This window comes from Anneissia japonica, unplaced genomic scaffold (assembly GCF_011630105.1).
Source record: "Anneissia japonica isolate Jap-2015-1 unplaced genomic scaffold, ASM1163010v1 scaffold3040_len1308831_cov196, whole genome shotgun sequence".
Lineage (NCBI taxonomy): Eukaryota > Metazoa > Echinodermata > Crinoidea > Comatulida > Comatulidae > Anneissia > Anneissia japonica.
The window spans coordinates 93,378-118,918 of record NW_022718257.1 but is presented as its reverse complement, the minus strand read 5'-3'; the positions used below and the strand labels follow the sequence as shown (position 1 = coordinate 118,918).

Sequence of the window (25,541 nt, the reverse complement as noted above, 5' to 3'; positions counted from 1 at the left end):
TTTGTAGCATTCTAGATTATATATGGTCTGTCTCTTATACACATCTAGATGTGTATAAGAGACAGCTTACCCAGCTAATTATGTAGTACCAGTACGTTGTGAATATGAAGCTAAAGCTTCTCTTTACAGTAGTACTACCTTTACCTTTATTTGTTTAATTTTTTGTTTCCAATAGTCTATATTCATCTCGAGAATCTCGCAAGGAGGTGCTGCAGATAGGTCAGGATCCATCCGAGTAGGAGACAAGGTCATAGAGGTAATATCAATTATTGAATATGTCTTCCACCAGGTGGCAATTAATTTTGGGTATACGTGAATGAAGAGAGACAAAAGGATAAAATCCCATATATGCATATGATCAGACTCCAACCAGCCATCCTTCTACATGTAATTACTGATAAATTGTTGGTGCTAAAATATATATTTTTTTAAATGCCAGGCTGAGGAGAAATAATTTTTTGATTTTTCTAAAGACACAAAAAGAATGGTTGCAAAGTGGAAAAAGGGGTCATTACAGCCCTTTTTTCCCTCAGTATTTAAGTATTCAAAAATCAGTATTTCATTAACAGTTCCCAAGTTTTTCATCCAACTCTTTTATTGTGTCTTACAAAAATCAGTTGTACAACGCATCAAAGCCTGGCTTTAATACATCGGATGCATATTTAATAAATACAATAATTTTTAATCAAATGGTACACAGACCAAACTATTCATAGGAAAGACTTTTTTTATACCTTGTTTAGCGGACCGCCGACTGCAAATATTGGTGATTTCAAATAAAAAATAACATTTTATTTTTGGCCAATCAGCCAAAGTTTTTCTTTATTTTTATTACGCCCTTTGCTGCCTTTAAATCTCATAAAATATGATATGTAGAATTATTTCTTCCTAATTATATAAATTTAAAGCATTTAACCATCGCATTACTACACTGTTTACAAATTTTATTTTTATTTTCTCTTCCGTCTGGATGTTTTTTGGCATGATAAGATATGTATATTTCTTCCTAATTATGTAAATTTGAAGCATTTAACCATCCTATTTTACATTCACCAATAAAATTTTATATTTTTTCTGCTCTGTCTGGATGATTTTGGCAAAACTATTTGCTAAATAAGAAAACAAAATGTTATTTTTATTTCGCCCTCCTCCGATAATCTTTAAAAAAATAAGTACGCGAAACAAGGAATAAAAAATGTCTCGCCTTAAGGAAAATTATTTTCTTGTTTTCATTTTCAAATAGAAAGCAGTGTTCGCACAATTGAAACATTTTTACTGGTAACTTTGTCCATATAAAGCCAGCTAGTGCATGCAACGTGAGGTATTGCCTATTTTAAGTGGAATGCAATGGCTTCAAAAAACAATAATCATAGCCTAGGCCTGGATTGGAATGATGTTCATTTATTGAAAGAAGGCCAGCCTAGGCTACATAGGCCTAATAAGTGCTTTTTTTTATTCTACCAACACACAATTTTTACTGGTTGGTCAGGTATTTTTATTGGTAAAATTGATGGCTAAAATGGCTTCAGGAGAACACTGGAAAGCTAACCGCTTACTAAATATACAAATTAAGACTTTGAATTACCATTGGTTCAAGTTTTTTAGCATAACATAGACAGTAGGTCTTTAATTTGCTTTGAATGACCAAATCAAAGAAAAAAAGACTGACCTTTGTAGCATTCTAGATTATATATGGTACTTGACACATTATGCCCAAGACAAAGAAAGTTGTTATAAAAGTGCAGTGTCTAGCAATGAAATTTTATGGTCTACGATGGTTTTTATATATTGAATTCAGTTCATATCCATATTCATAATAAAACTTCTTTTTTTTTTTTGGTCAGATAAATGGATGTGACGTGACAAGGGGTAAACATGAGGATGCAGTGAAGCTCTTGACAACGGCGTCTGAGATCAATATGCTAGTATATAGGGAAACAACAGACATTGTACATCACCAACCTATTGTCAGTAAGTCGGTCTCTATTATTGTTTTGCAAGATATTGCAATGAAATTAACAGCGAACTACAATTCAATTCAATTCAGTTCAATCTTTATTGTCACACACAGTAAAATAATATGGTTTGAAATTCTTGTTGTTTGTTCACTGATTAAAAATAACAGTATACTTATTGATACAACCAACTACTAAAACACAACACATACATCATATTATATAATGTTAAAATATGAAGGTAAAGGTTAGGTAAAAATTTGGCTAAAAAGGCATAAAAGTAGTGTGTGTACAGGGCTTGAAATTAAGGGTCATTTGGTAGAACGAGTAGATTTTGTAAGCGGCAGGAAGGTGCTTTCCCTCCAAATCCCAATTATTTACAACTTGTACAGCCCATTATATTCAGTCAGGCAGTACGCAAAACATGCTATCATTCATTTTACTTGTACTGTATCAACCAATCAGCATGAACTAGACTGTTAAAGTGTGACGTCGTACACTTAAAACCGTGTCAATGTGCGCTCATCTTATTCTTGGTAAATCACCGTCAAAGCGAAGGAAACTGGTATAAAAACATCGGATTGCATGATTTTTTACTATTTTATTGAGTGCTACTCTTACCTGTACCTCCTCGTAATTGTGAACGTTTCCTTAACGTATTTGTTCATAAAATAGACTAAACGATCGTATACAGTATTGACTCATACGAAGTATACAGCCCAGATCAAGCAATAATCAAATTTTAACTCTAAATAGATCGTAAATAAATACAATTAGGCATCATCTGGATGATTATATTCAAAGTACTACCGGTATTAAGGCAGACATCTTTTATTGAAAACCAAACCAATTACCTAAACCTCATACATTATGAAATAAGATTACGCTTCTTCAATCACATGGCTGATGATAACAAAGGGTATAAAATACTCTTTGATGATAACCTCATCCAGATTTCACGGAGCAGCTATAGTTTAACAACATGCATCTCAATGAGCAACATCTTGAAATTTACACAAAAAAAAAAACCAAACAAATAGGTCTCACAGCAAATTTCGAAACCTAATTAAATGAAATAATATAGAAAGCAACTCCTTTACTACCATTTATTTACTGAACGAGCCAGTCGGCTTCTGACCTACTTTTGTTCGTATCGGCGGCGTACAAAGAGTCAAATGACTTTGTGTCTGGCAACCTCGGTGTCTGTGTCTACCAGGAGGAGCCTGGAATTGGGAACGTTTCTCGCTGATTGTAGTAGACGGGAGCAGAGTTATTTCACTAAGGCAACTGGTAATGGGCCTCTATCAAACAATTTATTTCATTCTTAACAAAGTATAAGCAGAAAGTAAGCAAAATGATTGTTTAATCGTGTTTTGGAATAATATAAAAATTGAATTGTATATAAATGAATATTTAAAGATTAAATTTTAAACGTGGAATTAATAAAGTGCAACAATTGAATTAATTGGTTATTTAATCTATAAGATATATAAAAATATATAATTCTACAAGGAATGTTTCTTGTTTTGACAAGAACAACAAAAAACGTAACAACAAAACAACATCGAACTAACTAGTAGCAGGCCTATTACGAAATTATATTTCGCGGAGTAATATCCCAAACCATGTGTGCATCTGACTACACCGGCTGGCGAGTAAGGTATGTTGAGTCCATTGCAAGTTGTAAACCAATCAGAATGCTGGGATATTACATCATTCGGGGCAACTTGCAATGTTTGGGATATGTTACTCCGCGAAACCTTTGTTCTCTGGCGATTAATACTGAAGTTTTTCGAATTTCGAAGGCGTACCAGTTTTTTTTTTTTTGTTTTTTTTAAATAATTCTCAATAAAAACAACCATTGAACAAGAAAATGAAACTATAGATCGTTATATATGTAGGTATAAGATACTTTGCTGAAGTTGTACAGGCCCAGGCATAATGTTCTAGGCTACATTATAACCTAAATAAGAAGTGTCGCCGGCCGACTGTGTGATGCCAATTTTTTTGGGCTCAAAATTAAGCCTAAATGGCCTTTGACAAGTAGGGAGCTGGAATCTCAGCACTCCCAAAATGTTGGTGAAAACTCTGGAACTCTGTTTAGGTTGAAATTATTATGTGTAAATTGATTTACAGTTATCTCATAAAGAAAAAATTCCATCCACGCATATTAAAAATAAGTCTGCCAATTTCCGCGCAAATGTTGCAGTAAAGTCGGCCAGTGGCTATTGTAACCAATGTATAATCAAAGCCTGGCTTTAATACATCGGATGCATATTTAATAAATACAATAATTTTTAATCAAATGGTACACAGACCAAACTATTCATAGGAAAGACTTTTTTTATACCTTGTTTAGCGGACCGCCGACTGCAAATATTGGTGATTTCAAATAAAAAATAACATTTTATTTTTGGCCAATCAGCCAAAGTTTTTCTTTATTTTTATTACGCCCTTTGCTGCCTTTAAATCTCATAAAATATGATATGTAGAATTATTTCTTCCTAATTATATAAATTTAAAGCATTTAACCATCGCATTACTACACTGTTTACAAATTTTATTTTTATTTTCTCTTCCATCTGGATGTTTTTTGGCACGATAAGATAAGATATGTATATTTCTTCCTAAGTATGTAAATAGCAATGAAAATTTTATGGTCTACAATGGTTTTTATATATTGAATTCAGTTCATATCCATATTCATTATAAAACTTTTTTTGGTCAGATAAATGGATGTGACGTGACAAGGGGTAAACATGAGGATGCAGTGAAGCTGTTGACAACGGCGTCTGAGATCAATATGCTAGTATATAGGGAAACAACAGACATTGTACATCACCAACCTATTGTCAGTAAGTCGGTCTCCATTATAGTCTTGCAAGATATTGCAATGAAATTAACAGCGAACTACAATTCAGTTCAGTTCAATCTTTATTGTCACACACAGTAAAATAATATGGTTTGAAATTCTGGTTGTTTGTTCACTGATTAAAAATAACAGTATACTTATTGATACAACCAACTACTAAAACACAACACATACATATATTATATAATGTTAAAATATGAAGGTAAAGGTTAGGTAAAAATTTGGCTAAAAAGGCATAAAAGTAGTGTGTGTATAAAATGAATTTAAAATGTATAGAATTTTTGCATAGGCATAATTATTAAATTGCCTCATAGCACTTTATAGAAATGGATTTCTTTTCCTGACAAAACAAACTACCATGTAGCATAATAATATCTTTAATTCAAAACATTTTAATGCTGGAATTTTTTACTTAAAAAAAAAAAATCACCTGCCATTTTTTGGTTGGTTATCCTTCACATAGTTCATGATTGTATGTTTTTATATCGGCTCTTCTGCCTGCTGTTGCCTCTTATATGGTGAATAAGTTTAATTAGATATACATAATTGACAGGTTGTGAAACAGTCAGTTTATACAATGCTAAAGTTACTGCCATATAAATTGAAATTATTAATTTTAATGAATCTTTTTCAGTGCATAATCCACCAACATTCAACCTATCCTTCATGGAAGACTTCCCAGGTGCCAATGATGAAGTTGAAGAAGAACAAGAACCTAAGATGGAGGAGATATTACTACTGAGGAGTGGTGGTCCTCTAGGACTGAGTATAGTAGGAGGAAGTGATCATTCCAGTCACCCATTTGGTGCAAATGAGCCTGGTGTCTTCATATCCAAGGTAATATCCAATGAAAATATGATTTTAAGATTAATGTATGATTGGTTGATGACATTAGGGGAACAAATAATCATATTTCCCACTAGATGGGGCATTGGTTTAACAACTACATCAACTACAGTATTATCAAGTTTTTATCGTCATCATGATCACAAATATCATCATAAATTCAACATCATCAACATCATCACTTTCATCAACACATTATCATCACCATCATCATCATCATCACCACCATTGTTATAATTATAATCACCATCAATCACTGTCATCATTATCATCACAGTCACCACCAATCAATGCCATCAATACCATCATCACCAATCAATGCCATTACAATCACCACCAATCAGTCATCAATATCATCATCACAGTCATCACCAATCAATGCCATCAATACCATCATTATCACCACCAATCACTATCATCATCATCACCCACCACCACAACCACCAATGTATGTCATCACTATCATCATCATCATCATTATCATTACCACAATCATCACCAATCACTGTCATCATCATTATCACCATCCTCATCATTATCATCACCACCACAATCATCACCAATCACTGTCATCATCATCATCACCACAGTCACCACCAATCACTGTCATCAATATCATCATCATCATCACCACAGTCACCACCAATCACAGTCATCATCATCATCGTCGTCTTCGTCATCACCACCAATCACAATCGTCCATTATCACAAATCATCATCATTGTCATAGCAGCTAGATGAATTTCAATTAGAAATCACAATATTTCTAACACACCACCATCCACAGATAGCCAATTAATGATAATAATGGTTTAGTTATACCGCAATTTGATAATTAATATTAAAAAAAAAAAAAAAAAATTCAATTTATCATACAAAATTCAAGTAATACTAACACCTAAGTACATTGATATCAATGTAGTGATAACTGGGAAACATTTTGTTTCCCAAATTCACAGGGCTGGGGAATGCTGTTCCTGTAACGAAATTCACTCAAAAGGCCTTGTAATTCAATTCATATTATTCAATTCAATTATATTAAGCAATATCTTCTGCGTTCCCACTACAAAGAAAGAGTAGTTTGTCAATTTGTATCTTGTACTTTTTTTTGCATTTAGATTGTTCCAAACGGTGCTGCTGCCAAGACAAATCTATGTGTAGGCGATCGTGTCATAGAGGTTAATGGGATTGATGTACAAAAAGCTAGCCACGGGGAAGCAGTGACGGCATTGCTGTCTGATCCCACGCAAATTAGGCTTGTAGTCAGACATGACAAACCTCCTACAGGATTACAGGTAATAAGGATAATACAATAATGATAATGATAATTGCTTTTTTACTCTTGTACTGCCCCATGGCACTGCAAACAAGGGATGAAAGGAAACTTTAAAGGAAAGTGGGTAATTTTACCTTGAGAGTTTTGTCCAGATGGGCCCTTTTCAGTTCGAATATTATTGTATATAAATAGGCTATCTATGCAATTGTAACCTTTAAATTTGTTGGGTTTTTTTTTTTTATCAGGCCTGATGTTACTGTCAGTATTGACTAGAGGCACCCACAAAATATTTAATTTATAAGCCATGAAATAATCACAACACCTAGGTCTGAAATGTAACGAGACGTCACTTCACAGCTCGTCGACACTGCAATTATAATAATTGTATAATTTATTACTCTGACCATTGATAGGTAAAAAAAAGTTCTTCATCTAGTTCACAGTGATTTTTGATTTTTGACTATGTTTTATATAAAATATACAATTTTTTTTTTCTTTCTGTCATTCAATAGGAAATTAAAATACTAAAAACTCCAGGGGAAAAACTTGGTATCAGCATAAGGGGCGGAAATAAGGGACATCCAGGCAATCCCTTGGATAAAACCGATGAAGGTATTTTCATATCTAAAGTAAATATCTCAGGTGCAGCAAGAAGAGATGGACGTTTAAAAGTGGGTCATAGAATCCTTGAAGTCAATGGTCAAAGTTTATTGGGGTCATCACACACGGAGGCAGTGAGGCTGCTTCGGGGGGCTGGGGAGGTGTTAACAGTACTGGTATGTGATGGTTATGATCCCGAGGTCGTACCCCCTGTGTCAGCTGTTCACGGAATATCCGACAGGAGTACTCACACAAGCCAGGAAAGTCTTTCATCTATAGACAGGGAGATGACACCAGAAGAAATTCGAAAATTAAATCAGGTTTGTAATATTCAGTTTTTGTATTTTAAACCTCTGTCCACACTGTATTATGTGCCCATAATTTTTTATTATTGCATGCTTTCGAGTCATGCAAGTGTTTCTGTGAAGTTGTAGTCCTGGTAACACCGCCATCATCGACTTAATTATGCAATACAAAAAAAAATAGTGTATTAAAGTGAAAGTATACTTGCCACTAAGCTATAGCAACAACCTGCAACCATCTTGTTTGTGGCAGCAACAAGTAATTAATTATGCATATCTAGAAGTTAATAAACTGGAAGCAAAATTTCTGTTTAAAGCAATTTGTGTTTAATGCAATAAGCATTTCAAATTAGTCATAATTTGCATAAAACACTCCCCAGGGGAAAGGAAGGAAGGTAACTGGGGAAAACATTTCCATCTATCAATCCTCTAGGGACTCACTGTGAAATTATACATATCTAGAAATTAATAAACTGTTAAACAATATATCCCTCTAAAGCAATTTGTGTTTAACGCAATAAGCGTTTCAAACTAGTCATAATTTGTATGAAACCCTTCCCTGGGGGAAAGAGGGGCAGTAACTGTGGAAACTGATTTCCATCTGTCAGTCAGCTAGGGATCACTATGGAATAACTTCAATTTTGCCTGCTTATTGATTTTATATGTACCTTTATTGCAGGAGTGTGAATTCCAAGATGAAACGGAACGTTGGGAACAAGAAGACTTGGAGAAAGTGGTAAGTTCTTGATTTTATAAATTGTACTTCGTAAATATTTAGTAATCAACACAATAGTGCCAATGTTTCTTAATTGCATGGATCATCGTTTGATTGACATGAATCCTGGTTGAAAGGTCATGCAAAGTTGTCATATTTCAAGTAATTTTATCATTGTACAAGATCCATGCTATACAGACACTTAAAAATGTGTGTTGATTTGTGCATATCAAGCACATCTCAACACAAATGAGCGGATCAACTGAGCTGTTTCCTCGTGAGGTTGGCAGCTGAGCTGTATCTGCTGATGTGGTGTGGCATGTCTTAACTGCTGACCATTATAAAAACTGAATGATTCCTTAAGTCGGGCACGCTGTGTCAGCCAACAATAGGCCATCCCATAGAGAATGCAAGGCATCGAGGCTTGCGTGGTTGATCCTTATCAGCAACATTCTCGTGGTAAATGCTCACAAAGAGCAGAGACGGATCCATCAGCCAGCGGTTAGCCGAAACAGCCTGTGCCTGACTTTAGTCTGCTGCAAGAAATCCAATTTGTGTGAAATAAATCTTGTTTTTGCTCTTTTTTTTGCATTTTTCTATTGTTTTTATTTTGTAATTTCTTGAAATTTTCACACACCCATTCTTTTTACTTATCATCTCTTGAGCATCTTGTTTAAACTTTAGTTTTTGCATCTTTTATCTTCATTTCATTTACAGAGACAGCACGTTGAGGTAAATACTTTTGTGGGAAGTTGGCAAACTAACTGCGCTTCTTATTTCATTATTTTTAATGCTTCACTTAAGAATTTTAGTTTGTATCCAAATTTCTTAAATTGGCATGCGATGTTTGATGGTTTAGTCTAATTGGTTTAGCCATTACACGTTCAATAGTGTATCTATGTCATAAGTAAACAATTAAAAGCAAATGGTAATTTTTAAAATCAATCTACATTTAAAAGAAATTTAAAATGAAATAAGAAAACAATTAATTTTTTTCTCATAGAAAAATTTTGGATTGTTGTGAATATTGATTATCTAGTCCATTAATCCATTTTCATGTATAATTTTTGAAAATGTGTTTAATTGGTAAATTTTGGGGTTTCCTAATCTTATGCTAAAAGTATCTTATTTGTTTTTATTATTGAATATCTGCACTGTCTCTACTCTGTGGCTGCATGCCCTAGCTTCTTTATTAGCCATACAGCATGTGTTTTATATCTATTTCATTTGCCTTGGAAATTATGTAAACATGATGTCTATTAAACTGATGCTGATGAAGATTGAGGAGATGAGGTGCATTGGGTGATCTTCCTCACATTCAAGGGACTTGGCTTGCTTATGTACAATTAGAGTACAGTATCTTAATTTAATAATAAATTGTTGTCTAATAGCCTATAATAACAATACATTATTGTAAATGTTTAAGATTTCGTCTTGGTCATTATTTTTAACTCATTCATCAAATAATAAATTAGATTTTCACTCAGAGCTATGCATTTTACTATAGCTTTTTCACAAACTGACTACATAATTAATTGAATCTGTGTTCATCCTTGATTAACTGATGCAGCATGTTAGAAACTTTACTGATCCCACAACTAAGCTCAACTCAAAAGAGACTAATAATGAATATACATTGCACTGTTCAATTCGAGATTCCTGTAATTCCAAGACCCCCTATAGTTTGAGACCACTTTTTCAAAGAACCAAATAACAATTTAAAACTATTTACACAAAATGAACCCTCTCATTTGGAGACCGAACCCAGAGATCATCCCAAATTTTCGGGTCCCAAAGGTGGTCTTGAATTAGAAGGCAAACCGTATTCAAAGAAATATCTATTTCTCTTGTATGATGATACTACAGTAATAAGGTAAACTCTACCGTCTTGTGGCAAAGCTGAACTAAGAATACAAATTGTACTTTGGTAAAATGAAACTACCTGCTAACATGGAAAAGTTGCCCCATTTTTGAATTCTTACTCATGTCTTCTGTTGGATGCAGAAGTTTCAAACATTGAACAACTTCCTGCACTCTCATGCATAAAAATGGAACAGCACTAGTCATCAAAGAACTCGCATGGAATGACTAGATTAACATTTTTCCCCTGCACTGTTGAAACCAATTCACAAGTACATATGAACATGCTAAAATCATTCACCTGTCACTGGTTGCACAATCTGAGTACAAATGTTAACTATATTTGAGCACAACATTATTTTTAAAAGCATTATATTACATGCATTTTATGAATACTATGTTTAGATTATAAATTAATGAAAATATTTTATGCAAATCAGGAGGAGATGACACGGATGAGGCAACAAGAGACAGAAAGGTTACTTGCAGAAGAGGTAAATATAATCTCATCTTTTTGAAATATTCAAATTTTATATTGCTATAACCATCATAACCAATATAAAGTTTCCAGTATATATTATAATATTTTTATGAATTTCACATTTTTTTCACTGACTGAAGTCAAATATAACTAGATACCCTATTCCTTTGTTTGATTTATTATAGTTTAATTTACATTTATTGTTTCATATTAAAATATATCTTGAATCATATTTAATTTGGTTTTCATATATAGGTTTAGTTTTTGTAGCCTTTGGTTTTGACTTGTTGCTTTTTCTTGTTTACAGGGATTTTTTCTTACCTTCATGTGTGTGTTTCTAATTCTTGTTATTTTGTCATATCTAATAAAATACTCTGGCTTTGATCTTAGACTATATAAGTCTATATGTTAATTAATTCAGTTAATGTCCAAAGTGTTTTTTCCTGTGTTTGTCATATTATTTTTGTACAATTTTCCACAATCTATCACTTGCATCTGTAAATTTAAATTATTTACTTATTAGATCTCGTCCATGGTGGCAGCACCCGTGGAGGGTCAGTTGTCCTCTATGTTAAACAGGCCCGAACCCCTGTTGCCTGACGTCGTTAGACAAAAAATATTTATTTTTCTTTCCAAATTGCTAAGCCCTAATATTTTGGTGTAAAAAAGCACAATTTTAAACTATACTAAGCCATAAGATTTTTATTCCAAGACCGTGTATAAGAGACAGCTGCTCATCTACAAAGTATATAGAAATAAATGTTGTTAGCCTAAGGATTATGGGAACACAATAGTGCATGATCACACAAGTATCAGCACAGTCAATAACCCTAGAAAATTAACTTATAAATATTAAATTTTTGATTGCAATATTCTTTTTGGTCAATTTTCAAGATAGTATTTGTTTCTTCAATACTTTATATTTATTTCATTAATTTGTCTGTTTTAGTTTTATATTGTTTATTATTTTTTAATTGATTAATTTAAATTAAATGTTTTTAATTGTGTGGGTTTTTTCAAAAGTTGCCATTTTAGTTTTAATTATATTAGATAACTTAGTTTATTTCATACTAAATATTTAAATAATATAAACATTTTTTTCAATAACCTGCACATAACTAATACCGATTAACTAAATGAAATTTCAAATTCAAGTTTTGTACTATTGGTAAGTCACTTACCTTAATTTACAAATATACAGAAATTGTTTCAACTTAGAACAACATGGCAATGCATTTGATACAGATGAATTATTCTTGGTGTACCAGTAGTGATACTAATTCAATTTATCAGATGTTTATTCAATTTTTGTTAACATCATTTGTAAATTATTTTTGGATATAAGTACACATTTCATAACAGATTATTTTTTTTTAAAAATGAGAGTGCATCAGTAGGTAAATTGAGGTTTTGTCAGTGTATGCAAAAAGCAAAAAAAAAGTATAGTAAAACATAAATTTTTGTTTTTGTTGTAAATTTCAACAATGATATGAAACTGTTTTTATTGAACAAGATAGATATATACTATAGTTTCTCTGGTATGAGGCCACCACTCCCATTAATACAAAGTTTGGCCAATTTTTGGAGTGGACTAATTCCTGTGGAATCACCTTTTTAAGTAATGGTAGTTTTTCGGTATTGTATACCAGTTTAATAAAGCCAATATTTGATGTTTTTTTCTGAGAATATTGGTAAAAGTCAGACCCTGGACTTTTGCCTGAAGAATGCCTGGTAAAGTAGGGGGTGGGCTTATAGTAGGGAGTGGGCTTTACCCTAGTACCTACAGTAATAGATTACTATTGATGATTCTAATATATTTGATGATTTTTTCAGATTGTTTTTATGTGAAGGTGCAAGTTTTGACTTTATTTTTATATCCTATATTATGGTGCAATATTTTTTTTTTTTTTAATTGTGTTTTTTTGTGGGTTAATGCAGGGATGTTTGATGACATGTATGTGGGTATGTGGAAATGTGCGGTGCTTCTGTGAACAGTTCTGCCATTCCAATATTTGTTATTAAAAAAATCTGTTTGTGGAATGAAACTGATAGAGTGGCGGTAATTTCTGTTGATGGTAATAAATTTACTCAAGGAAGAAAACATCTTTTTAGCTTTTTTTTTCTGATGTCTTAAGATTAAAATTCTTTGCAAAGAGGTATTGAGTAATTGATTTTATGGTGTTTGTTCATATTGTTATTAAAGGGACTAATGCACTTAACTAAAATTTTATTAAAAGACACTATTACACTTAATTATAGAATAAACTTGAAAATTATTCTTAAACTTTGAATTGCTTAACTGTACGTTGTATATTGTAGCAATTGAAAATTAAAAACAAATTTTCCTCAAAAAAGTATTTGCCTTTTTAGGAATACTTCGGTATTTGTTCTTCCATTATATCCTGGCAATTTAGGTAGCAAATTTAAGAACTATTATAGTGAAACTCTATAAATACTGATTTTTATTTATTTATTTTTTTATTTGTGGTTGAAATTTGAGTTATGGGATTCTCCTATATATTATATTTCTCTCTGAGTGTTATTTATTTGGTGGCAGTGTATCTTTAATATGCTGTATGCTAAAAATGAATCATGTTATTGATTTAGAGTTAAGCCGCCAAGGTGCAGTAGTTTATCTATAAGGCGAATGCATATGAAAGAGAATAAAAGAGAAATGCATTTGCAGATTAAATGATTGACTTCATCTATAAAACTCATGCTAATTATGTGTAAGCTTAGGCATTGCTATGTTTTAATAGATGGGTGTATGTGTGTGTGAGGTTATGTATGAAGGTGTGTGGCTTCCATTTATGAAGGTGTGCGTGTGTCGGTTTTTTATAGCTTATATTATCATTTGCTGTAAACTTTTCTTAGCTTCCATTTGAGGTTTCAAGGGTGGAGTCTGAAGATGTTGATGTTAACCATAAATCCGAACAAATGCAATCAGTAAGTTGGGCATAAGATTGCACCTGCATCTGTTTGATGTGCTGAAATATAAGGCTTCTCTTTTGCACTACCATCTTGTAAAATGACTTTTGCTTTTTTTTTTTTTTGGTAAAAAAGAAAACCCTGTTTAAAGCTTTTGATAGTGTGCAAATGTATGTTCCTTGTACGATAAGAATTTACCTGCTTTCCTGTTTATTATTTTATTTATATAATTGCTTTTTTCAAAGTATTTTGATATGTTTTCATTGCCTTCGTAATTTGTTTTAGAATGAATTGAAGTAGAGCTGCTTTTGCAATATTTTTCATAATGTGTTTAGTATTTTTTTTTTTTTAAATAATGATGCTCTTTTAGTTCTTTTGGGTAATACTTCTAATGTTCACTGAATTATTTACCTAACAGTTTTTCTCGCAGTGAAAATGTATGTTATCCTGTGTACTTTATAAATATATGCATTATCAATTTTGTTTGTCTTAGTTGGCTGAGTGGGGTGGTGAAAAAAAAGCTTAAACCAAGCATAAAGTCATTTAACTAAGAAAATAAAATAAAACTAAAAATAAACTCTGAAGCTGGACCCCATTATTTGTGGCAAAGACAAGCCAAACCAGTCACTCATCGCAAAAATTGATTTTTAGTTATTAATACAGGGTTAAAGATGAAAATGAGAGCTATATATAATATGTAATTGAATGATGCAGCTACATAAACTCATGTCGCTATATGCATAATTCAGTACTGTAGTTGAATTTAGAGCTGTTTTTATTAATAGTGCTAGACTTTTCGTCTTTATTAATAATAGTGATAGTCAAATTTGTTTGTTGCTTTATAATGGTTAGAATATAGCACTTGAAATCTGTTATCATTCAACATGGTTGAAGGGATCAGGCCACCTTCAGCAAATCTATAACACCACTGACCTTCATATTATTATGATAAAATCCTATATTGTTTTTGAATCTGTTCATGAACTGATTAAAAATTACTACTCTGCATATATCCAAAAAAAAAATTGTTTATTTTATTTGCTATTTAAAATTTTATTTTGTCGTTCATACTGTGATCAATATGTTACAATTATGTGTATACCAAAGTTTCTCTAGTATATACCCACTCCTAAATTTCTGCTTAATTTTTATTCAAAATGCTCTACCCATGTGTAATTCCACCCTTTGATTTCAATGTCTTCAATATAATAACAATTATTATTATGGTTAGGAGTGTATAATCATCATTAGTCATATTCTTATTCTTTTATTGTATGAATTTTCTTGAAAAGATTCTTGATTATCATTTTGTAATTGCTTAAATTTCAGAAGCCAGTTGGGGCAAACGGGCGCATTACTCCTGAGGAAGAACAAACAGAATTTCAGGTAAGCACGGTTTTATATATATTATAGAAATATATTTTAGAGAAATACATCCATAGTACTTCTTCATATTAGTTTAATCTCTTGAATTTTATAAGAGGGTTTTTTTTTTACGGAATGCCTCCCTCTAGTGAATATTTTTCCCTCCTCTTATTGCATCTGTTTTCTCCTTTTAATTTGATTTTATTGCAAAATGCTTTTAAGTATGATTTCTCATTGCTTTTATTGATACTTTAGTGCATGGCGGCTATTGGCCTATATGTCCGTCCACTTATATTATTCCACACGTACCTACATTGATGACCAACCAATGTCTTGAGCATGATCTCAAGCCCAAATGAAATAAAAAATGTTAAGAAATTGAAAGAAACATGAATTATTACATTAACTATTTTAAAAGAAAGCAATATGTTGCTGACACCTACCTTATTAAATTTTGAAACTCATTATATTACATATTATTTCTACTTTATTAAATATTATTTGATATGTATACTTATATATTTATGTATTTGTATCTCTGCAAAGAATGTGTAATTTTTGTAATACAGTACAGTATTGTAGTTCTATTTCTTTAATTTAGTTTTTTCCACATTACAATTTATATGAGGACTACACCACCTTCATTTAAACATTTTTTCTTGTAATTTTAATTCTACATTGAATGAAATTGTTGTCTCACTACTATCTCCAGGTGGTTTTATATATTTCTTAATATAATTTTGATTCTTTTCTTTTTATGCAATTTTAATGTAATGTTTTATTTGTTTTCTTAGTAAAACTTTTAAAATAAATTACATCACAAAGTGGACCAATATAGTAACAGCTTTTTTCTTTTCAATTTATTTTTCTTTATCACATTACTAATTCTTGTCCTCGATTCCGTCATTCAATCAACTTATTAGCAGAAGCGGGGTGTTCCACCGCCAATTGCGCCTAAGCCCCCAAAGCGAGGACGTGATGGTAGGCCAGAGAACTCGTCTGGCTCAACGAGTCCCCTGCTTACCCCGGAGGTAACTGCTTTGGTTTGTGTTGATTGCTTGCTTGTTTATTCCTTCCCGTATGTCAGCTTGTATAACAAACATCCGTGGATGTTATATCTTTCTTGTCCAATTGTCCTTGTGACATTGTTTTGTTCATAGTGCTTCTGTTGGATGAAATAAACACAGGCTTCACTGTCAAGCTTTTAACATGTAAACACTATAATCTATGCTTAAGTATCTGTGCTTAATGCCTTTTAAGATGTCAATATGTTTATTGTATGTAATCGAGATAAATTTATGTAATTATAAAGTAAAGAAAAAAACTATTCTGTTACCCAAACAATATATTACTTAATTTGATGTAATACTTTAATTTAGCATATTATCATAACATCATAGTATTAGTGTTGTCATTATCATTTAATGAAACTTCTAATTTAAACATAAATTTAGATCTAAAATTCCATTTGGTTTTTAATAGATGTAAGTGAAAATGACTTTGTTTCTAAGACAAATTTTACTTACAACAATTTTTGATTAACGTTGCTGATCATCATCAGGTGAATAAACTAACCAAAGCTAGTTTATATCATTATTGACTGGTGGCATTCGATTGTGATGTGTGCCCAATATGGAAATTTGGAAAACATAATAAAAGATAATTCCCATTACCATCTCGTACACCAACCTGGGGAGGGGGGCCTGGTGCCTCAAAAGACTTTGTGTCACCACAGATGATTGGTCCATGTCTTCAGATGATATCAGTCAATGTTATGAACCGGCTTCGATTAGATAATTCACCTGATGTCAACAAAGTTTATCAAAAGCAAAAAAAAATTCACTTATAAAAAATCTTTAAGAAAGTATCAGCCATAATCTTATTAACACAACACAGTGTCCAACCTCTTTGCTATTTAGGATAGCATCAACAGTTTTAAACTTCATTGACATTGGCTAGTTAATAACTGTGAAGTCAGGGTTTGTCATTCTTAGAACAAAAAGTTGGAAACTCCAAAACCAAAGAGTTGAAAACTCCAGCTGGTAGATGTCCAAGACATATGTACTTTTTATTTACCAATGAGTTTCAAACCATTTTGAGATCAGTTGGTTGATGTCAGAGAATGATAGAAATGTGTCTGTCATTCTAGAGTTTATCAAAGAGTTTCAAACTAATTAGAATTTCTTCATGACATCACAGAAAGCTGCATCGTATCACAAAATTATCTTACATTACAAGATTTAAAAGATCTGATATTGAGAAACTGTTTGACTGTAATGAGCACTAAATTACTGGTGATGGCAAGCCATCTTTATCGGCTGTAGTTTAGCTAGACGTTAGACACTGTGGACTTTAATAGTAATATAATTTAATCTGAAAATCTAGCTAATTTGCAATATGGATTTATACTTTTCATTTCAGTCTTGTTTGAACATTTTCAGAAATGTAACTTAACTATATATCTTGGATGACAAAATATATTTTACCTTTAAACTTTTAAATTTGTTTATCTTTTTCTTCAATTTGATTTTATTAAAGAATCTGAATATTTGCTTTTCAAATTTTGTTTCAGATATTCATTGTCCAAAAATAATGAAAACAAAACTGGAAAATAAGTTTATATAATAAAGCCATTTTTAATAGTAAATTTTATAAATAGATAAGAAATTATTTCTTTCAATCTAAATTCATAATTGAATGTCAAATTGTAAGTGTTCATGATGGGAGAAATTTTTTAGGTAAAACTAAATGTTAATATAAGTGTACTCATGATAATGTTTATAGAGTATTGTATTTAGTGTCGTGGTCTTGTTTTGATTATTGAATTCTTTGTACTGTTAGGGCCTCTTTGAGTCATCTTTTACTTTGAGAGCTTCCCTTTGTAACAAAAAAATTGAATTCATAACTACTTCACAGATAGCTTGATATCTGTTTCCAGAATTAATAAAAAGATACATACAATATGTTCAATCAAGATAAATCTCTTTAACTCATTCGCATACACCACCTATTTTTCATCTTCACCTCACTCGCCAATATTTAAAATAATGATTGTTTTGTTCTTGTATTTATTCTTCTCTTTGATTCTACTAACACCTGTTTCTTCAGGATAGTGTTGTTCAACTAAGATCAGCCAAACAGGCTCGGGATGAAGCGATACGGGTCAGTCGCTTATCACTCACGAGCACTTTGAGCCGCCATTCTTCCTCTTACAGTCTCTCAACTCCTCCTTCGTCACCTCAGGTGAGATGGATGTCATGCTCTCACATCGATTATCAGTCTGCTTCCATAACCCAGTGGTCTTTACTTGTCCGTTGCCTTTCGTCAATTTCTTAACATGTCATCGATTACTGATGCACATTCACTCACATGGTGCTTTCATTGTTCAGCTTTTACTCAGCAGTTGACTGTTGTGACATAATCCACATTTCATTGCTGATTTCCTTCAGTGATAATTTTTTATAGGTTTGTTTTTGTCTGCCAAGAAGGTGAATATCTTACATATACGACAGTTTCTCCTAATGCTTAACACATAATGTAATTTATATTAACAATAATAAAAATATAACATTTACAAACAAATTAGTTATATTATTATGTTATAAAAGATGTTATGGTATCAAGCATAGCCTTAAACAAACAGTAAATGAATTTCTAAAACCATAAATATAGTAGAAAAAATAATTATAGAAAATAGATAAAATTTAGAGATAAGGTTTGGATTTTGTGAACCATTATCTTTATTTGATAGTTCCATGCCTAATGACCTATATATGATCTCTTCATACTTTTTCCTCATTACCTTCATAATTTGAATCTTCAATCTTATCATTATTGGCTTCACGCTCTATTGTTATGGACATCCTGATCAACCAGTACCTGTGACTTCATGGACCTATGATCCTATCGTCCACATGATCTACCTTAGTTTTGTTTACTCTTACTAAAGTATTTCATGGCTTCAGTCAGTCTGTCTTTTTTTTTTTTTTATAATTTGCTGATTTATCATGCTTTTGTTACTCTATATTGACATTTGATAATTACTCATAGATATATTTATTTGGCACAGATGTAAAATTTAATGTCCTAATAATATGTATGGATTTTAATTTGTTTACTTATAGGTATAATTATTAAAAGAGTGAAAATATTGTTTGTTTTTTATTTGTTTAAACAAAAACAAAAATATAGTAAATGTACTAGAATTGTTTAATCACAGACCACTTGACATTATTATGCCAATATAATGTAAATAAACTGTGTTAAAACCTGATATAATAGTGCATGTAAGGATATTAATTATAAATTTCCTTATATATAAAATCAGTTTAATGCAGCAAGAAATAAAATAAGGAAGTAAATTAATAGTAATCTCTTCCTTCTCCTTTTTTTCCACCCAAAAGTATATAAAATAAGGGTTTTGGAGAATATGGTGGTGTTTGGGAACCCCAAACATTATCTTGATCTCTTGGTTGGTCGGTAGGCCTACATAGCGTTAGGTCAGGTGTGTTTTGCCCTGGCAACTATAAACCATAGAAGATATTTGCAGCACAATCATAGACTCATCCTATTACATAGATTAAAAATCTTTGTTTTTTTATTATACGCATATACCATTCTTGTCATGCACTGGATTTCACCTTTCATTTACTAGTTGCCACCAGGAATCAAGCATGCATTCTCTCAACTGACAGAGTGCTTTATATCCTTCCTGGCACCATTACTAGGAATTCCACATGCAACATGCATATATATTTCAGCCTGTATGTGACATATGACTTTGTCACCTGCTTTGCATTTTGTTTGCTGTGCTTTCTTCGCATGTTACGTGTTATCAGCATACTATATTCCCATTTAAACCAATTTTATGTATTTGATGCTTTCTGTTGTCTTTATGATTGCCTTCCACAGGAAGTTAACAGCATATGTTTACAGTCTAAGCTCCAGTACTTTATACATTTCATTACCATGTGTTTAAAAAATGAATTATCTGTTAGTATTTGATTCAAACATTATCTGTTAATAGCATGAGGATCTGAACACTAGCAATGACAGACCTGGGCCCGAAGGCCTAGCTTTTAAGGATAAGTGGAAGCACTTTGAAACTCGGATAGAAGAACAAAATCAATCAGTTCCTAAAGTCTCAGGTAAGTCCAGTAGTAGTAGTAGTAGTAGTAAGGGTTCCTTCATGTTTGCTGCCACCTAGAGTTCATACAACATCAATTTAAAAGTAATGTAAAGCTTTGTTCAGACTATCAAATATTCCTTGACAAAAAACTGTTGTATGCCCATGTTTAGTCATGATGTGCCTATGTATGGTCATGATGTGATGTCATGACCATATTTTGTCATGATGTGATGTCATCATGACCATATTTTGGCATGTTTTTGTCAAATGAAATTGGATAGTCTGGGCAGGGCTTAAGTGTAGCGCCCTCATTATTTTAATTCTTTGATGCAAAATGTATTTGGAGGACAGTAGCTCGCTAATGAACAATTTTCTTTAGTTTTAAAAAATAAGTAAATATATTTAAAATATATATATAATCAGAAATTTACCGAAAAAGTAGTCCTGTATTATATAATAAACATTGAAAATTTATGAATAACACTATTAATATGATTTTGCAATAATTTGCATTTCAAATGAAGGTAAAAGAGTTGATCTTGTAAGTGGTCAAGATTTAAACCTATTAAAAGAAGATGAAGAGCAACGAATGAAAGGCATGACGAAGGATGACATAATCAACTACTCTCTCAATGTAATGGATGGGGATGCAAGTATCACGCTAGACACTGCCGTAGTTAATGCAACAAACACAAGGTAAAAATTTGCGTCCCATCAAATCAGTGATGATACAACAAATTATGCAAATTACAATTTTGCATAATTTTTATCACTTTCCCACATTTTGTGGTTTCATTCAGTTTTTTTCTTATAAATATAAAAAAAAATTTATTTCATAATTTGGTGAATGGAATTTGTTTTTGTCATTGGAATCATGGAAACAGAATGACTGCATGAATTGTTTCATTTTGTGGTCAGCTTTGCATCCTTCTTGGTTTCATTGATTGTTTTCTGCTTTCTTGCATGCTTTCAGAAATGCATCTTCCTGTTCATGTCTAGTTATGAATTGTATATAGTTAGAAACTATTTAAATGTGAACATTTGACATTCAGGAGTCAAAATTCAAGGGTCAATATTCAATTTCAAGGATTGTAGATCAACCTATTACTCCATTTTCTTCTATTCCTTGGGTTTAGAGTTATGATTTTTATTCTCTTATTGCAATTTCTTCTCTTACTAAATTCTAACGCTAAAATTAGATGTAAACCTGCACATACTTTGTTGACTTTAGACTTTAAAAGATCTAGTTTAATTTATCAACATTTAATTATATGCTTTGAGAATGTCCATAACATTAAACCCTATCAAGAATATCAAATTTTATTTGACAAAAACTGTTGTTTGTCCATATATAGTCATGATATGGCTATATATGGTCATGATGTGGTGTCATCATGGCCATATTTAAGCATGTCATATGTTTAGTCAAATATAATTTGATAGCCTAGACAGGGCTTTAGACAGTACAATCACCTGTAGGTTTTCACTACTTTTCAGTTCCTCTTCCCTTCCTGATCTTCCACTTCAAATTCGCACTGCCAAAGCCGAGAGACGCTATTATGATAAACTTAAAAGCGAAGGTCTTAGTACCGACGACAGTGTAAACTCAGAGGAAGGGGGATTGTCCCCCGCTGAATTACGCTCTATACAAGCAGAGAAACGGGCGGCCTGGCGGGCTGCAAGGTAGAGGCTTAAATAATTATTACTTGTTAGGCGCATCAATAATTATTACTTGTATAAAGGAAGATACTAGTAAAATTCCAGAGTTTAAAAAAAATTGTTTCATTAAACAGGTTTTGTCCAGGATTTTTCACACCCAAAATCACTGTTTCCATCATTTAATGCTCTGACCACACTATCATGTTGTCTGTGATAAATATCTGATGGGCATGAAAATGTCCGATCACTTCCATATATAGGTGTGATGATGTCATATGACACCCTTATATGGTAACTCACAGTTGTTTGTGCCAAACTTTATAGTGTAGGCAGGGTTTAAAAGCATGTAGTGGTGGTATACAAATCACAAATTTCCCTTCCCCCCCCTATAAGTGTTGGCACTATAATGAAGATATAATCACAATTTTGGGTGTTCTTATTTGCCAGAATTCACTACAAATTTCACCTGGTGGTTCAGAATCGGTGTATATCTTTCAGTTGCATACATTTCTATCAAATTCTTCATGTCATTTTAAAGCTTGTCTCTAAATACATGTTGTGTGTGCTGCTGAGCCACGCTTTCAATGCATTTATGTTGCCTTGAACCTCATTTAAATTCAAATTTAAAAATAATATTTCCCAAAAAAATAAATGCCTTTTGTTTTGTATCCTGTGTGTTAAATATATGAAGAAGCCTATTAGAAGTTTTGTTGTTAAAATTCTTGCCTTTCAAATTATGTGAAATTTCAAGATTTCTTTCTCTTAAGTCTTGTATGGTACTTTCTGTTAGATGTTAATGAAAAATATAACTTTATACACACATTGCACCAGTTTCTTACACGTTTAGTATAGCAATATAACGTAGATGCATATCCCTTTGATTCCAAAAAAAAAATAGTTTAAAGAATCACAGTTGAAAAGGGAAATTAATTTGACTAATTAAAGGTAGTTTAATTGCCACATTATCAAGTTTTATGTAACAGTGCTTTGACCATTTTATGAGCATAATATGACATCATCTGATTATCACAGAAGATGTTATAGTGTGGACTGATTGTAGCATGTTTAGTGTAATCACTCATTTCTGTGTGTTGTAAATTGCTAACTTGCTTGTCTGTTTGCCTTACCTTTTTCCAATGCATTGATTTGTATCTATACTAGCATGATTGATTGATTGATGTATGTTATTGATTTAGGATGAAGTCCTTAGAAGATGAGGCATTACAAGCTCAGATTGTAATCGCTAAGTCTCGTGAGTTGGAACAGATCGGCAAGAGGGTTGACAATCAAGGTGAGGTTCGCATGGATCATCAGCGTTCTTAGCACAACAAATCAGATTCATCCTTGGTCAAACTTAAGCATGGTGTTTGTTGTCATTTTTGTATGAATGATTGTATGAATGTCTTCTAACTCCTTTTAAGTTTTTGAATTCATTATTTCAAATATAACAATACAAAGGGATGTGTTCACATGGAGAATTTTTTATATTCATTATATATGGTCATGATCATTTTCATTTTTTAAAATTTATCTTGGAGATATCATGTCATTGAAAGAGTACTAATTTCATTAATGATTACATGGTTTATTGTAATTCATATTAAGGGATATGATTTCAATGTTATCACTTGAAGGAATACTATTACTAATTTAAGTAATGAGTACTGTACATAATTTATCACTCTAGCCTTGAAGCTTAGTCTAAAATGATAGTTCTACATTATGTGCCATGTCATCAATAGGCATACAGTGAATTTTAATGTTCACTAGGCACATATGCTAGCGCTACTTTTTACAAAATAGTAGATTGCAAAGCATATTTACATGTTCAGAGGGATGAAGATATGCATAATTTTATGTAAGAATTTTGGAACCATTATTTTAAAATGTGTTCTTTGAATTTGTAGCCCTGGGCTTCTTATGATAGTCCTTAGCCTGTAATTCTAAACTTCTAAATTTTGGCTTGAAGTAAATTTTAGAATTTCTACTCTGGGCTTGAGATATTTTGCCCATAGTCCTGGGCAAAGAGACACTTGTATGTACTGTAGCCATATTGTCTTTGTTTCTCTAATTAGTTTTATTATTTCTGTGTGGTATTTTCACTGGTCACTTGTTAATTTCACTGTCCATGTTTGAATTCCGATGGTCAATAGTTGATGAGTTGTCCATTCTACCACCACCAAAGCCGCACTATTCGTCATTGACCTATATTCATGCCGTAGCTAAGGAGTTAGAACAAACTCATGATGTAACTAAGGCCAGCGGTAAGTACCCTCAGTATTTGAGAGGGCACGGCGCTGTTCTTGCTTGGTGGTGGAACCAGTTTACACCTTGGATGCTGGAAGCCTGACGCACTAATCTACACTTGCACTACATTTACACATTATTCTACTATTCATGTAATTTTGAATTAATAATGAGGATGTAAACAAATATTTTGACCATGTTAAGGCCAGGCTCCAGAGGGGAAAAAATGATGAGGTGTTGACTCTGGAACATTTAATGAGGTACCATGTTCTTTGAATATTTAAAAACTGAGGGAAAAGGGGTGCAAACTTGCTTATTTCCATCTTTTTTTTTAATATTCAAAAATCTGTATCTCATAAACCATTCCCAGTTTCTTGTCAGTAATCTTTTTGTGTTGTAGAATAATCAGTTCTACTGCTGCCAGTCAAAATCTGGAAACCATAAAGATGTATTGTCTCATGCAAAATACAAAAAAAAAATACAAAAAAAAATCATAAAAATCTTTTGGAAATTACTTGCCCATTTTTACATGAAAATAATGAATGAACTTGACATAGAAATTAGTATTTAAAAAATGTTTACCCATAATTATACAGCGAAAAATGATAGAAACACTTCCAGTCATTGGAAGTATTAATTTATTTGCGACACTTCACCTTAGAAACGGCGGCACTAACAAACTGTGGTGCAGTCAAACTTACAAATACAACAAAAAACACAAGAAAATTATAGTAACACCTTAATTATTATAAATTAAAGAACTTAACTAAAGTTAAATGTAGTATAATATTATACGAAAATGCAATGATCCATTGTAAGAAATTTTAAACTAAATAGAAATAAGCTTTTAAGTGTTTTGATTTTTTTTAATTATAACTATCCAGTTTAAAAATCAGGGTAGACATTTCTTAAATTCAATAATTTCTATGATCAAGTAAATAATGTGTATGTTACTGCAAAATGGGCAAGTTAATTTTTAAATTTTTTTATGATTTTTTTGTCATTTTTAAGGGTCAATACATCTTCAAAAATATTCACTCATTTAAAAGGATAAAATATCTTATCAAATTTCAAAGAGACAGATTGAAACTGTTAGAAGATTCTTAATTAATTACCAACCAATCTAGGAGTCCTTGCAAAGATTATAGGAAGATTAGTATTTATACCTCTGTTGGTGAAAATATTTTGTTTCCACTTGAAAGTAAAATTACTGCAAGCAGTTCAACTGTTGAAGTATATTATGTCAGCACAAACTATATATATATATATATATATATGTATATATATATGTATATATATATAATATA

The 25,541-nt window shown here is 31.9% G+C and overlaps 1 protein-coding gene across 1 annotated transcript in view; it reads left to right on the top strand.

Annotated features, from left to right (window-relative positions):
• LOC117110463 (protein scribble homolog) overlaps nucleotides 1-25,541 on the top strand; it is a gene marked incomplete in the record, with an annotated part of 107,104 nt that overhangs the window by 71,045 nt on the left and 10,518 nt on the right. Inside the window, 17 exon segments of the mRNA XM_033253169.1 lie at nucleotides 176-256; nucleotides 4,684-4,810; nucleotides 5,462-5,664; nucleotides 6,792-6,968; nucleotides 7,462-7,869; nucleotides 8,531-8,587; nucleotides 9,284-9,298; nucleotides 10,867-10,920; nucleotides 13,782-13,853; nucleotides 15,165-15,221; nucleotides 16,124-16,231; nucleotides 18,309-18,443; nucleotides 20,227-20,347; nucleotides 20,853-21,024; nucleotides 21,826-22,011; nucleotides 23,184-23,278; nucleotides 24,141-24,251. Of these exon segments, the coding sequence (XP_033109060.1) occupies nucleotides 176-256; nucleotides 4,684-4,810; nucleotides 5,462-5,664; nucleotides 6,792-6,968; nucleotides 7,462-7,869; nucleotides 8,531-8,587; nucleotides 9,284-9,298; nucleotides 10,867-10,920; nucleotides 13,782-13,853; nucleotides 15,165-15,221; nucleotides 16,124-16,231; nucleotides 18,309-18,443; nucleotides 20,227-20,347; nucleotides 20,853-21,024; nucleotides 21,826-22,011; nucleotides 23,184-23,278; nucleotides 24,141-24,251 (2,179 nt within the window).